General features: G+C 43.5%; 1 protein-coding gene across 4 annotated transcripts in view; it reads right to left on the reverse strand.

Moving 5' to 3' along the window:
• Positions 1 to 1,616: 1,616 nt before the first annotated feature.
• Positions 1,617 to 14,976, reverse strand: part of LOC106569207 (solute carrier family 12 member 7) — a 44,565-nt gene continuing 31,205 nt past the window's right edge. For 3 of the 4 annotated variants that reach the window (XM_082960887.1, XM_082960886.1, XM_014140332.3), the window contains 10 exons: positions 12,304 to 12,408; positions 11,831 to 11,999; positions 10,661 to 10,856; positions 9,069 to 9,238; positions 8,790 to 8,921; positions 8,555 to 8,662; positions 7,087 to 7,262; positions 6,706 to 6,720; positions 5,701 to 5,834; positions 1,617 to 5,397 (listed from right to left, as the gene is read on the reverse strand). In XM_082960887.1, coding sequence (XP_082817013.1) covers positions 5,306 to 5,397; positions 5,701 to 5,834; positions 6,706 to 6,720; positions 7,087 to 7,262; positions 8,555 to 8,662; positions 8,790 to 8,921; positions 9,069 to 9,238; positions 10,661 to 10,856; positions 11,831 to 11,999; positions 12,304 to 12,408 — 1,297 coding nt within the window. In that variant the 3' untranslated portion in view covers positions 1,617 to 5,305. Of the gene's footprint in view, positions 5,398 to 5,700; positions 5,835 to 6,705; positions 6,721 to 7,086; positions 7,263 to 8,087; positions 8,223 to 8,554; positions 8,663 to 8,789; positions 8,922 to 9,068; positions 9,239 to 10,660; positions 10,857 to 11,830; positions 12,000 to 12,303; positions 12,409 to 14,976 lie in introns of all 4 variants that reach the window. The other variant, XM_014140329.3, reaches the window with a different exon arrangement.

Below are 14,976 nucleotides of genomic sequence, written 5' to 3' on the forward strand. Positions count from 1 at the left end.
TAATCAATTTATGAGGTGTGATCTACTGTATGGTAAACAGCTAAACTCCATTTTCATTTCAGTCATTTAGCAGACGCTCTTATCCAGAGTGACATACAGGAGCAATGAGGGTTAAGTGCCTTGTTCAAGGGCCTCTTACAGTTTTTTCATCTAGTCATAGTCGGCCTGGGGATTCAAATTAGCAACCTTACAGTTTCTGGCCAAACACTCTTAACCACTAGGCTACTCCACACTGTCTTAAGTGTCCTCCTGCATACAATAATGCCTTACCATAATGCCTGTAGGGAAATGTCTATAATGTGAGTGAGAAAAACAATTTCCATAGAGGGTTGCCTCCTCCACCCCCATGTCTCTGAAACAACCTCTTATAGACTGGGCTCTGGGATTGGGGTGTGTACAATGGTTAAAAATGGGACCCATTATTTTAGAATTCTGTCAGGCTTTGAACAGGTTGATATCTGTGGGGTACCCAGGGTGACACTGAGCTGAAAGGGCCACAGTCTGCTCTCTTTAGTCACAGACCATCAAACATCCAGGAGAGGAGAGGTGGGGCATGGATTTGGGATGGGGGCTTCCTACATTAAATGTTTCAAGATAACAACAGTGAAACTACGTCTTGGCAAAGTACATACAAAAGCTGAACAGTTTGATAACTGGGTAACTGTTTTGAGTGTGACATAAAGCTCTCCAATGTAACTGTATAATCTCAAAACCCACGTCACCCTTCTGTAACCCCAATACTAAATCAGTTTGTTCAGTTCAGTTCTCATAGCATTATTTCTCTAAGGATGCTAAAAGCAGCCTGTGAACAAAAACAGAGGTTTCCCCTTCCCCAGTCAGACTCTAAAAAGAGAACGAGACATGTAGTACAAGGCTCTAGTAGTCCCAGGGAAATCTGGCTGATATGGTACAGCATGGTACAACACCCCCATCATGCCATTTATAAGTGGGCCAAGTACATGGAAAATAATTGAAAAACATCCTGTGATAATAGTTAACCCATAAAGGGAAACAAAACATCATGGAGATCTTAGTTTTTCTGGAAGTTCCTGGCCGGTCCTCATTTCCTAATTTGTCTGGTTTGCTCACGCATCACGGCACACCTGTATTTGAAAACTGTCTGTGAGGGAGGAAACTTTTAGTAAGGGCTTCTCTGACAAGTAATGGGTGGCTGTACTGTCCTAATTGGGAAAACACTAATCACAAACAACATTAACATCAATAAACATGGCTCACTTGAATTAAATTCTCATGTGCTTTGGGATACAAATGCATGTTGTTAGAGGCATTAAACTTATTTCTAGAACATTAGTTAGCATTGTGTCTGTGACCCTTTAGTTTGGAAGGACTTACATAAGTTGGTTTAACACAGTAGCTGTTTGTGCTGGGCTGTTGGGACAGTTTCAGAGGTTGTTAGGCGTTGATTCCCAGCCACATGATAATAATCCTTGCTAGTGGAAAGCACCCAAGCAGCAAATAAGACAGTATCATGGGAAATGTCATAGGATATGCTTCAACAGTTACATGTTGGAAAGTGTTTTCAAATGTATATCATGATGTTTTTATGGTAGGCTATGATAGTGGATGTTGGATAAAAGTAAAAACTTAGAGCGCAGTACAGTTTTCCAGTCCCAATTTAATAAAAGCCTTTCAATTGCTACTGATAACGGACTGGTCCAGTTTAGTTCTCACTGTCACGAGTGCTAAACCTTTGCAAGTTATTGACAGTGGGAAGTTTTCACATTATTCTGATTGCCAACAAGACCTCTCCAGTAAAATGTTTGGAGCCATTTTTCTATTGTAAGCAATGTCCTCTGCTGGACAAACCCAGAAACATAAAAACAAGAACTTGGTACAACTTCCATATGGCCCCAGTCGTTTTTCAGATTATATTCACATTATTCACAAAGTCTCTTAAATATGTAGGCTATAGCTTGTTTATTCCTAAACAGTTATGGTCACTTATAGATACAATGACAGCTGTGGAATCACACGTTATGAAATGGTAAGGACAACTTCCAGCAAATTCATTCATTTTCTCAAACTCCAACAGTCAAGTTTCAGCAAATTCATACATTTTCTCAAACTCCAACAGTCAAGTCTTCTCAAACAGTCTATTTTCTCAATACAATTTTTTTTAAAAGGGAGAAAAAATATATAAAGAGTTACAGAAGATGAAAGGAAACAGTAAATATTATGCTACCTACTGATTGTTGATGTAGAGGGAAAACCATACTTACATTTCTCATTTTAGTTTTCATTAAACACTTACTATGGACGAGTAAATGAGTCTTAAGAGTTTACTTAGAGATATCAGATATTACATATTCTATACTATTATGATATGCTGTTAACTTTAAATTGAAATACATTAACTCAGTCTTTCATTAATTCAAAATATCTTTGGCACATCTGAACCTATAGGGCTCGTATCAGTACACATCATATGAGGAGAATCAGCTGACATGTTTGTATTTTATCTCCCAGTGTATTTCTATAAGGTGGATTACAGAATATAATAGGACAGCAATATGCAATACCGTCAAATAAATCTATAGTTTAATATAAAATAGTGCAAAACAATCTTTGCATTCATCTACCATCTGTCTTAAATGATGGATTTAGACACCATGTCATAGAGCAGGTCATAGTCGTATAGTTCTTGCATATTCAGCTAACACTTATTGTTAAAAACAACATCAGCTAAATCTTAGTGACAAATAACATACAGTATGTCTTGCATCATTTCATATGGTGCAGACCGCAGACACATACAGGCTCCCTCAAAACACACTATAACCTCACGAGATTGGATTCAAACAACCATATAGGTAGGTACTGTAGACAGCATAAGCATTGGTGGAGAGTACAACAATGTCGACCCCATAGTCCTATGTTTACCTGCAATACTCAATGGGGACATAAATAAACGTTTACAGTATCCCACGGGAAACACATGAATTCACATCCAACATCTGTTGACAGAGTGCAGACAGTCACAGTACATTAAATAAATCAATACAAGAAACATGAATGATCTCAATATCGACACACAATGGCTGCTTTCCTATTTAAGTGTACATGTACTGTTGGAATCTGGCGTTGTGCTGCTACACAGTTGGTGAGCACAGTACACAGCAACACAGACAATTAAATAAGGTACTATGTTTCCTAGTACACTGTGATATGTAAACAGCAGAAGTAGTCAGTCACCCGATTTAGTGAATTGAAAAAGGAATCAATAATGGCATACAGTGCAGTAGGTCTAATGTTGCACTAGACAACACACACATGTCATGCTATGCAGCAAAATGTGACATGACATGGATACTATGTCACTCGGTTATACACATTTCAGTATAACCCAATGTAATGTACAGTTCATTCCCCATATAACACCTAAATGATAGGTTGCCTCCCAAATTGCACTCTATTTCATATATAGTGCCTTACTTTTGACCAGAGCTGATACAGATGTAGGCTCTTAATTTGATGACTCTGTTGCAGGAGAACTTTCCTGCAATGCAGGAAATGTAAAATGTGTACTGTATTTAAGGTTTAAAAAGGCTTCTAAAGTTTGTAATTTACACTTTGAAATTTCAGACTTGATTTTCCCTTCTGAAAAATATATCAACCCCCACAAAAATGTCCATTAATTATACGCCACATAATAATTCACATTTCCTGTTGCTGCAGGACTATTTTCCTGCTGTAGCAAACTGGCTCAAATTAAGATCCCTCATCTGTAGGGCTCTGGTCAAAAGTAGTGCACTAAATAGGGAATAGGGTGCCATTTAGGATGCAACCATAGACATTCGAGGGTCAGAATGTACAGTTTGACTTCTGTTCTGCCTCATCTCTGACACAGAATCCAAACCATAAAGGACTGTCATTTGATTAGATCAAATAAAGCCTGGTAATTATCTTAATGTACAGTATATTAAGTTTGGTCACCACAATGGACCACACAAATCTCAAGAGCTTTGCTTTGGTGAGAACTATTTCAAATACATAACTATTGTGCATAGCATATTCATATCTCCTGGCTATGGCTTTATTTTAAAGCTGTTTTATCAAGTATTTACACAGACATTCTATGGGAAAAAATGTAATTACATAACAGTTACTTAATAATTACCTTAAATAGTACTGTAAAATAAAACATAACCAATATAATTTAGTGTAACAAAACTACATATTTGTATTGTGGCCTCCCTATGCCATTGTGTATTTCATCAAATTGAGATGAAAATACTGTATTCCTATAATAGAAAATTGTGCTCAAACAAATCTCAATAAGTGAAATTTGTGAGGACATTTAATCATTTCATAATTCATTATGTTTTGCACAAATGGCTCATATACACAACTGGATACTGAAGCGATTCACGGAAAATGGCTCGCTCAAGGGCACAACTGCAGTAGGCTGCTCAACCTGGGATTTAAACACCTGTCTACCATCTGAACTTAAAAGCTACATCCCATATCAGCAAAAGGCTAGACCAGGGGTTCCCAAACCTTTTCATTCCGGCATTGGGGAACATCCTGCACGCGTGCCAAGTCTATTTCTATGGGCAAAAGCTAAAAACCATTAGCTGCCATGGGCTAGTTGATCTGGACATTTATGACAAGTTATAAATAGCTCTCTAAGGTATGCAATGACAAAAGGAAAACTACCCAATGCATTACTACTACCCAAATTGCAACTTGGGCATTCTACTATTACAACTTTCATGAGTAAGTACTATTACAACTTTCAAGAGTAAGTTGAAAGCCGGACAGAGTGGGGGGCTATGTCAACAGAGACACCCTCTGATGACATAGCTCAGGGCACATAGCTCAGGGCACATAGCTCAGGGCACACCCCCCCCCCCCCCCTCCCCCTCCGCTGACTCCTCGCTCGCCCAATTTGGGAATCACTGGACTAAACCATACTGCATTAGTGCCCTGAGCTATGTCATCAGAGGACGTCTCTATCTAATCTAACATCATTACTCATGCACTTTGTTCTACTGAAACAACTCTCCTATTCATAACAACTGACTTGGAAAACCTGAAAGGAATATGACAAGAAATAAAAAGGGAGGATGATCCAGAGTGCCCTCTGATGTCCTCCACCAGTCAGCAGCGGTGTGTGCTCAGCCTGCTCTAAGAGTGGAGGTAGCCCCCTACTGTCCTCCCATACTGTAGGGGGCGCCCAGCTCCTCTCCTGGCACTGTGGCAGAGGCTGAGGCCCAGCCACTTGGCTGGCCGGCCACACCGGAGGCTCTGAGGCTGCACCATGCCCGCCCTGTGTCTGCTGGCGCTAAGAATAGATGGTGATCACCTCCCTGCCTCCGCCACGCACCAGCAGCACCCGGTCCAGCCCATCCATAAGCACCTCCAGGAACTCCATGTCTATAGGCCATGGGGTAAAGGAGAAACAACTGCAGTCTGGATATAGAGATTGACGTGGAAGAGTACTAATGGCACCTATGGTACAGTCATTTGAAATGTCAAAAGTAAAAATAATGAGGGCAATAACCTAAAATTGTCTGGAATTTCATTCAGCTGGGGATGCCCCAAACTACTTTATGGTGTCCAAAACAGCGTATAGCTTCCATCCATGTCAGTCTATATTACTGTAAGATGATACTGACAAATGAAGTGGACACTCAGTTGTCCAGTTCAGAGTATACTAGTGGTTTAAAAAAAGGATACAATTCTCATCTCCTCCCTTGTTTTTGGGCGGCCCAGGCATGTTCAGCAGCACCAGCTGAGCTCCTTGGGACTTGTTGACCACAACCTCGTTCAACTTGACCGCGGTGTGCATCCTACGCACGTTAGACTGGTTCCTATGAGAGTACAGGTTGAAGTCAGCAAAAACAATTCTTACATGTCTTCTACTTGGGCTGTGTCCCAAATGGCACCCTATTCCTTTTATAATGCATTACTGTTGGCCAGAGCCGTATGAGCCCAATGGGCCCTGTCAAAAGTAGTGTATTGGTTGCCATTTGAGACAACCTTAGACTATGCCTTATATCCTACTACAGGATGCTATTATAAACATGATATCACACCTGTCATAAGCATTCATGATAAGTGACTTGACGGCGTCATGACTCAAATTTAATCACACGCTTACCAAGAATTGACAGTAAGCCAATTAGCTACCCTAAGTCATTGTATATTGAATGCCTCAATAGACATGCTACGGTATAGACATACCATATAATATATTGTTCTGACAGTGTTCATGATTGACTTTGTCAGGAGTTATGTCATGTTGATACAACAGAAGCATAGAGATCAGGTTCATGTCATGGTTACAGTAGCATTGTATCAGTAGGCTTAAGAAACATCTACTTCATGAATATTGTAGGTAGAAGTAATTGCATGATAGAAGAACTTTGATGATTTGCCTTTAGTAATAATATCACGCCTCACTAACTGATACATCAAGGCATATATGTTATATATATAATATCCTTATGATTATAGCAAACAGTCTCGGCAAGTTAGGCAAGGTCATGCATGCAGAGAGAACGCTATCCTTTCCATGCAGATCAACTGCGAGGAGGAGGAGGAGAGAAGTGAAGAAAGACTTCACACAACCCTCGCTTCTCCAATAAAAACTGTAAGGTCATGACATGGAAAGGATCACACACACATGCAGGCACACACACACACCATCACACAGTTGAGACAAAGGGAAACTTGACTTACAGACTCTCCCACTCGCTAGAAGGGAGGAAACAAAACATATATAAAAGGTTAATCACATTCTTTCATAGACAAATAGGGACAACTGGGCATCAATGATGGATTACAGACTGATGCCAGGTTATTCACTATATAACATCCTAAGAACAAAGACTAGTTCAAGTAATGGTACATGACACACTCTCTATTTCAAATAACAGTAGCTATTGTAGCTATGATTTAGTATCTGTGCAGTAGACAGGTGCATCTATGGAATTCCCAGTGCCATAATAAGGCCAGTACAGAACAGCACGGCTTGGCTAGACTGAGTAGTGTGAAAGGGCTACTTCTGGTCCCACAGGGTGCTGCAGTGTGAGCCTGGAGCCTCTAGGGGGAGATACCTACGGTTTCATATTAAACAGGTCCTTCACGCCCACGTTGGGTTCACTGCGGTTACGGTTCCTCTCGGTGATCAGCTTGTCTTTGGTCCAGGTCATGTGGACGCGGTGGTCGGGCGTGGCGGTAGCGTTGTCGTTGAGGTTGCCGTGCGACTTAGTGCCCAGCTTAGTGATCAGCTGAGCCTGGGGAATAACAACACTGGTTTTACTACAGACCCAGGCAGCATGCTAAACAAAGTGGTGCCTCCCATCAGACAGGATCAGCAGGCCGGCACAACTGTAGAATGGAGATTATCCTTGTTTTGCATTACCGACAAGAATGATAATGTTACTCCTAACAAAAGATCCACAATGTATTAGGGATGATATTCTCATTGTTGCATTGCTTCATTTGTCTCCTCCACGGAAAAGTAATGAAATACATTTCAATGCCTCAACATGAAAATAACAAAGTGACTTAAAAACAATGCATTACATAGGAACAAAACTAAGTGTACTACAGCAAACAATAATAAAACATATTGCAAATAAATTGTAGTGAAGTTGAAAATTGTAAATAAGTTGAAGGGTTGGGGTTGGCAGTTTTCTAAAACGCTCTAAGTTCTTAGTTCTAAAAAGATCTAAGTCTAATAGCTGCTACAAAGCCGATAACTCTCAGGTAAGTTAATCGAGGTGTGCGGTGACAATGACGCGGAGAGGGCCACAGCAATAGAGATCCTATAATTCTGTTCAATTTAATTATTTTGTCACAGACATATTCACTCAGAGCAATGCTTCCCAGCACTGCTTCCAGAAACACATACAGCATTGGAGTACGCTGCTACTGGAACATCTCTGTCATTCCTTAAGAGTTCCTCAAGAATTCACAAATCACAGCAATTTTTGGGGTATTTAATAGCTGCGGCTCTGTCCATGTCAGATACAGGTATGAGGATGGGCTAGAGGGTGGCGAGGGAGAGGGAGATGCTTATGGGATGTTTATGGGACATCACATGGCTGCTTGGCTACCTCCTCATCCTCCCGCATGTCCCTGGAAATGGCCAGGCTTGGGACCTGTAGTGTGTTTGGGGCCTTTAGTGTCTCCACCACTGATGACTTCTTCCTCTTGATGGAGATACGCGACTCATCTGTGATGCTCTGAATCTGAAGCCCAACCCAATGCGAGCCCAGAACATCCAACACAGCAGCAAGAAATCAGGACAGGCCAAAATGTCACAACAGTCGGCCAATATTACGAGCCCCACACGACAAGGAAGTAAATAACTACTGAAACAGGAAGGGCCACAGATATAATCTGTCCCGTGCGTGAAGTGCAATCGCTGTCTTTGTTTTAACCACTTTGCATAGGCCTACAGTTAACATTCAAAGCAGTGATCATGTGTTTGCATGTCAATATAAATGATGCTTTATTCACTATTGAACCACCTGGTTATAGTGACAGAGTTAGAGCCAGACAGTGTAGAGCACCACGTTACCTCTCTCTCCCTCTCGTTCCTGGACAGCTGCATCTGTTTCAGCATCTGAGAGCGCTGCTCCATCACCAGGGTCTTCTCATAGGTGAAGGCTGCAATGTCACTATCGTGCTGAGGACAGAAATACAAAGCAATATGAAGAATTTGGCACAATATTTTGAGCAAAACCCTGACAAACTGTTTCTTATTGATCCTATATAACACGTATGATTGAGTGAGTGTGAGTGCAGCTGCTTACCATCTCCACCACCTCCACTACAGCATTGAGACGGAGGTGGTAAAGGAACATCTGCAGGTCCTTCTTCATCTGAATACTGTTGTCATCCATCTGAGCCACGGTGAAGATACGCATCTTACACTTCCTCCACACCTGGGACAGAGAAGGAAATTGTTTAATGACCCCCTGCAATTCACTTTGTGAAAATCTGGCCTCCATTAGAAAGCAGTTTATTTATTATTATATATTTTTTTACAAAGCAACAGTACCCATGGGTATATGGTGCCCCTGTCACAGTACCTTGTGTTGGCGCAGTAAGAAAGGCAGCAGCATGAGAAGACCTCCATCATGGACGATCCACCACACATCTATAGTGCCCTCCCCCAGACGGTCCTGATTGCTGGGGAACTTGTCAATGTTCTTAGCAACCAGCAGGGCCTGATGGGCTGACGTTGTCTCTCTCACCGTCTCTGTGGGATAAGGAACCCACATAACAAGAAACCCATACAATTAGGTCCCACAGTTTTGACAGACTCTGGTCAGGTCATTTGGTCAGGAAAAACACTTGACTCGACCATAAGACATTCACTTGCTTGATATTCTCGGAACACAAAACCAAATCTCACTCAAGGTACAATATATGGCCAAAAGTATGTGGAGTTTTGTGGACACCTGCTCATCGAACATCTCATTCCAAAATCATAGGCATTAATATTGAGTTGGTTGCCACTTTGGAACAGTGCTGGAACAGATTTTGGAACAGTGCTGCTGGGACTTGCTTCCATTCAGCCACAAGAGTATTAGTGAGGTCAGGCACTGATGTTGGACGATTAGGCCTGGCTCACAGTCGGCGTTCCAATTCATCCCAAAGGTGTTTGATGGGGTTGAGGTCAGGACTCTGTGTAGGCCAGTTAAGTTCTTCCACACCGATCTCGACAAACCATTTCAGTATGGACCTTGCTTTGTGCACAGGGGCATTGTCATGCTGAAACAGGAAGGGGCCTTCCCCAAACTGAACCATGAAAAACAGCCCCAGACCATTATTCCTCCTCAACCAAACTTTACAGTTGGCACTATGCATTCAGGCAGGTAGCGTTCTCCTGGCATCCTCCAAACCCAGATTCATCCGTCAGACTGCCAGATGGTGAAGCATGATTCATCACTCCAGAGAATGCGCTTCCACTGCTCCAGGGTACAATGGTGACGAGCTTTACACCACTCCAGCCGACACTTGGCATTGCACAGTGTGATCTTAGGCTTGTGTGCGGCTGCATTTGTGTGCGGCTGCATTTCATGAAGCTTCCGACGAACAGTTCTTATGACGTCGTTGCTTCCAAAGGCAGTTTGGAACTCGGTAGTGAGTGTTGCAACCGAGGACAGATGATTGCTACGCGCTTCAGCAATCGGCGGTCCTGTTCTGTGAGCTTGTGGGGCCTATCACTTCGCGGCTGAGCCGTTGTTGCTCCTAGATGTTTCCACTTCACAAAAACAGCACTTACAGTTGACCGGGAAAGCTTTAGCAGGGCAGATATTTGACGAACTGACTTGTTAGAAAGGTGGCATCCTATGATGATGCTGCGTTGAAAGTCACTGAGCTCTTCAGTATGGGCCATTCTAATGCCAATGTTTTTCAATGGAAATTGCATTGCTGTGTGCTCGATTTTATAAACCTGTCAGCAACGGTTGTGGCTGAAATAATCCACTAATTTGAAGGGGTGTCCACATACTTATGGCCCTGTTGTGTAACTAGCTAGGTTAATTTTTCAAATGTCTGTGAATGTCTTCTGGAGAAACTACTTTAGTCAGACATACTTGATGATGCTACTAAAAGGTACTGTAGACTATTATAGTAAAGTAAGTATGTTAGAGTATAGTATGAAATGACTGCTGACCAATGAAGTTCTTCCAGGGGTAGGAGTCCTCAGCCTGTTTCCAGCCCCTTGGCCAGGCCATGAGGACGGCGTTGTGTTTCATGCCCCCCAGCCCTGCCGACTGGATCAGATGGGAGAAACCATCCCGCAGGTTAGAGGACACCACCACGTGGCAGAAACCTTTGGTACGCTCCGCGTGCATGGCCGACTTGACGTTCTGCACCAAGTGAAGAGGAACAACCAGAAGGAAAGAGAATGAAAGAGGAAAATGGATCAATGGATGACAGAGTGAATATAAATAGTTTCCATAAATACTATTTTTACACTTGCAAGACACTCATAGTAGATAAAACATTTTGATGCAAGTATACTACAGAAAGTATGCAGAAAGTATGAAGGAGGCTTTTTTGGAGTTGTAAGCTTTATGAATGCTTTCTAAACTTGGACATGAAGTCAAGAGTGAGTGACCAAAATCATGTTTTAACATGTGTGGCTAATAAATGGAAACATCTATATAGCTGACTGCAGGAATTTCTACAGAGCCATTGGCGTTTGGCCTCGCATAGCATTTTATTGACCTCTTTGTGCTTGAATTAGACCAGTCAGAATGTATCATTGACCATGGCTGGAGGGTAGCATAACAGAGCAAAAACGGAAAGGCAGCTTTCATCAGACTGTAATCTGGGATGAGGAAGAAGACAGAGCGTGAGGGAAACAGAGATAATGTATTTCTCTTCACCAGTTTAATTGTAAATTAATATTGTAACTTACTGAGTATATTATTCATCTCTAACGGTTTGCCTCTATGATATTTTATCACACCCATCTGACCTCCCAGCAGGTGGCAGAATTCTCTTTTATGGGAAAATGAATTGAGAACTCCATACCCCCCCCAATGTGGTGACCGCACAGGAGTAAGAATGTCAGAGTCAGGGATAATATTACTTACACTAGCACTTGGCTTTATAAACTGCAGATGGAGTCTCTTTACTATCTGAGTGGGTGGCTAAATTACACCTGCTTCCAGCGAGCACAAAACACTAGTAATGCAGTTCTATTGCTCATATTGGACAGGTCTGAGAATCAGTAGCCAAGGGTGAATCTGTTCCAACTGCGGCTATTCTGCACATCTCACTTTGTCTGAACACTGATTCTCTGCCACCCTGGTCATGTGATATTAGTGTCTCTCACCTGCTCTGCGCTCTTGGCCTCAGCCCCCAGGGTCATGTAGGTGCCCTCCAACACAGAACTGACAATGGTCAGACCTTTCCCTGCCTTCAGCTGGGTGGTAAAGGACAGCAGACGAGGGTGTTTCACCCCCAAGTCTGAATCCAGCTTCAGTAGCACCAGTAGCTGAGGCCTGGGGGGATAGATACAGTACAGTCAGTGTATGTTCAGATAAATAGACATCAAGGCAAGCCACTAAACTAGGTCATCAGGCAGGACAGCACTACACTGCAAACCTAAAGTACAGAAACATTAGACCAATGAAGGAGATATCATTCATGTGCGCACATTATGGGTCTCAAACGTCAAATAAATGTTCTTCATATTTAAAAAGTTAATGTACAATGTGTCTAAGTGGAAAATGACATAACTGAGTATGACTCTGGCCCTCAGGAGTCATCCTCACCCTATGCTCTACACTGCTCTCAGCCTCTCACCTCCAGTTCTTAGTGTGTGGCTGCACTTCCTCCAGGCGGATCAGAGCGTAGCGGGCAGCGTTCAGGGAGAGACCTCTGATCCCGTCTCCCCACTCCTTCTCTGCCCTGAGAAGAAAGAGATCAGAGAGAGGCTTAAAAAAGGCAGGAGCACTACACAAAACCTGTTAGGATTACAGAAATCTCACACATTTAGATACCAATGCCAATACACCAAACTGTAACCAAACTGTATAATTACAAAACACGGTCCAGAAAATGGGTTAAAGAAAGGCATGGACTCTACATAGAGATATAATACTGTGTTGTATTTAATTCCGTGGGGACATCTCCCTTAGAAAACAACATCTCCACGCCACTGATCCTCAACACTGGGGCTCCACAAGGGTGTATTCTCAGCCCTCTCCCGTACTCCCTGTTCACCCATGACTCCGTGGTCATGCACGCCTCCAACTTAATCATCAAGTTTGCTGACGACACTACAGTGGTAGGTTTGATTACCAACAACGACGAGACAGCCTACAGGGAGGAGGTGAGGGCTCTCAGAGTGTGGTGTCAGGAAAATAACCTCACACTCAACGTCAACAAAATGAAGGAGATGATCGTGGACTTCAGGAAACAGCAGAGGGAGCACCCCCCTATCCACATCAATGGGACATTAGTGGAGAAGGTGGAAAGTTTTAAGTTCCTCGGTGTACACATCACGGAAAAACTGAAATGGTCCACCCACACTGACAGCGTGGTGAAGAAAGCGCAACAGTACCTCTTCAACCTCAGGAGGCTGAAGAAATGTGGCTTGTCACCTAAAACCCTCACAAACTTTTACAGATGCACAATCGAGAGCATCCTGTCGGGCTGTATCACCGCCTGGTACGGCAACTGCACCGCCCTCAAGCGCAAGGCTCTCCAGAGGGTAGTGCGGTCTGCACAACGCATCACCGGGGGTACACTACCTGCCCTCCAGCACACCTACAGCACCCGATGTCACAGGAAGGCCAAAACGATCATCAAGGACATCAACCACACGAGCCACTGCCTGTTCACCCCGCTATCATCCAGAAGACGAGGTCAGTACAGGTGCATCAAACCTGGGACCGAGAGACTGAAAAACAGCTTCTATCTCAAGGCCATCAGACTGTTAAACAGCCATCACTAACATAGAGAGGCTGCTGCCAACATACAGACTCAAATCACTGGCCACTTTAATAAACTGATTTAATAAAGGTATCACTAGTCACTTTAAATAATGCCACTTTAATAATGTTTACATATCCTGCATTACTCATCTCTTATGTATATACTGTATTTTATACCATCTATTGCATCTTGCCTATGCCGCTCTGCCATCGCGCATCCATATATTTATATGTACATATTCTTACTCCATCGCCTTTCATTACTTGTTAAATATACTGCTCAAAAAAATAAAGGGAACACTTAAACAACACATCCTAGATCTGAATGAAAGAAATAATCTTATTAAATACTTTTTTCTTTACATAGTTGAATGTGCTGACAACAAAATCACACAAAAATAATCAATGGAAATCCAATTTATCAACCCATGGAGGTCTGGATTTGGAGTCACACTGAAAATTAAAGTGGAAAACCACACTACAGGCTGATCCAACGTTGATGTAATGTCCTTAAAACAAGTCAAAATGAGGCTCAGTAGTGTGTGTGGCCTCCACGTGCCTGTATGACCTCCCTACAACACCTGGGCATGCTCCTGATGAGGTGGCGGATGGTCTCCTGAGGGATCTCGTCCCAGACCTGGACTAAAGCATCCGCCAACTCCTGGACAGTCTGTGGTGCAACGTGGCGTTGGTGGATGGAGTGAGACATGATGTCCCAGATGTGCTCAATTGGATTCAGGTCTGGGGAACGGGCGGGCCAGTCCATAGCATCAATGCCTTCCTCTTGCAGGAACTGCTGACACACTCCAGCCACATGAGGTCTAGCATTGTCTTGCATTAGGAGGAACCCAGGGCCAACCGCACCAGCATATGGTCTCACAAGGGGTCTGAGGATCTCATCTCGGTACCTAATGGCAGTCAGGCTACCTCTGGCGAGCACATGGAGGGCTGTGCGGCCCCCCAAAGAAATGCCACCCCACACCATGACTGACCCACCACCAAACCGGTCATGCTGGAGGATGTTGGAGGCAGCAGAACGTTCTCCACGGCGTCTCCAGACTCTGTCACGTCTGTCAAGTACTCAGTGTGAACCTGCTTTCATCTGTGAAGAGCACAGGGCGCCAGTGGCGAATTTGCCAATCTTGGTGTTCTCTGGCAAATGCCAAACGTCCTTCACGGTGTTGGGCTGTAAGCACAACCCCCACCTGTGGACGTCAGGCCCTCATACCACCCTCATGGAGTCTGTTTCTGACCGTTTGAGCAGACACATGCACATTTGTGGCCTGCTGGAGGTCATTTTGCAGGGCTCTGGCAGTGCTTCTCCTGCCCTCCTTGCACAAAGGCGGAGGTAGCAGTCCTGCTGCTGGGTTGTTGCCCTCCTACGGCCTCCTCCACGTCTCCTGATGTACTGGCCTGTCTCCTGGTAGCGCCTCCATGCTCTGGACACTACGCTGACAGACACAGCAAACCTTCTTGCCACAGCTTGCATAGATGTGCCATCCTGGATGAGCTGCACTACCTGAGCCACTTGTGTGGGTTG

This window comes from Salmo salar, chromosome 14, assembly GCF_965601325.2.
Source record: "Salmo salar chromosome 14, fSalSal1, whole genome shotgun sequence".
In the NCBI taxonomy this organism is placed as follows: Eukaryota; Metazoa; Chordata; class Actinopteri; order Salmoniformes; family Salmonidae; genus Salmo; species Salmo salar.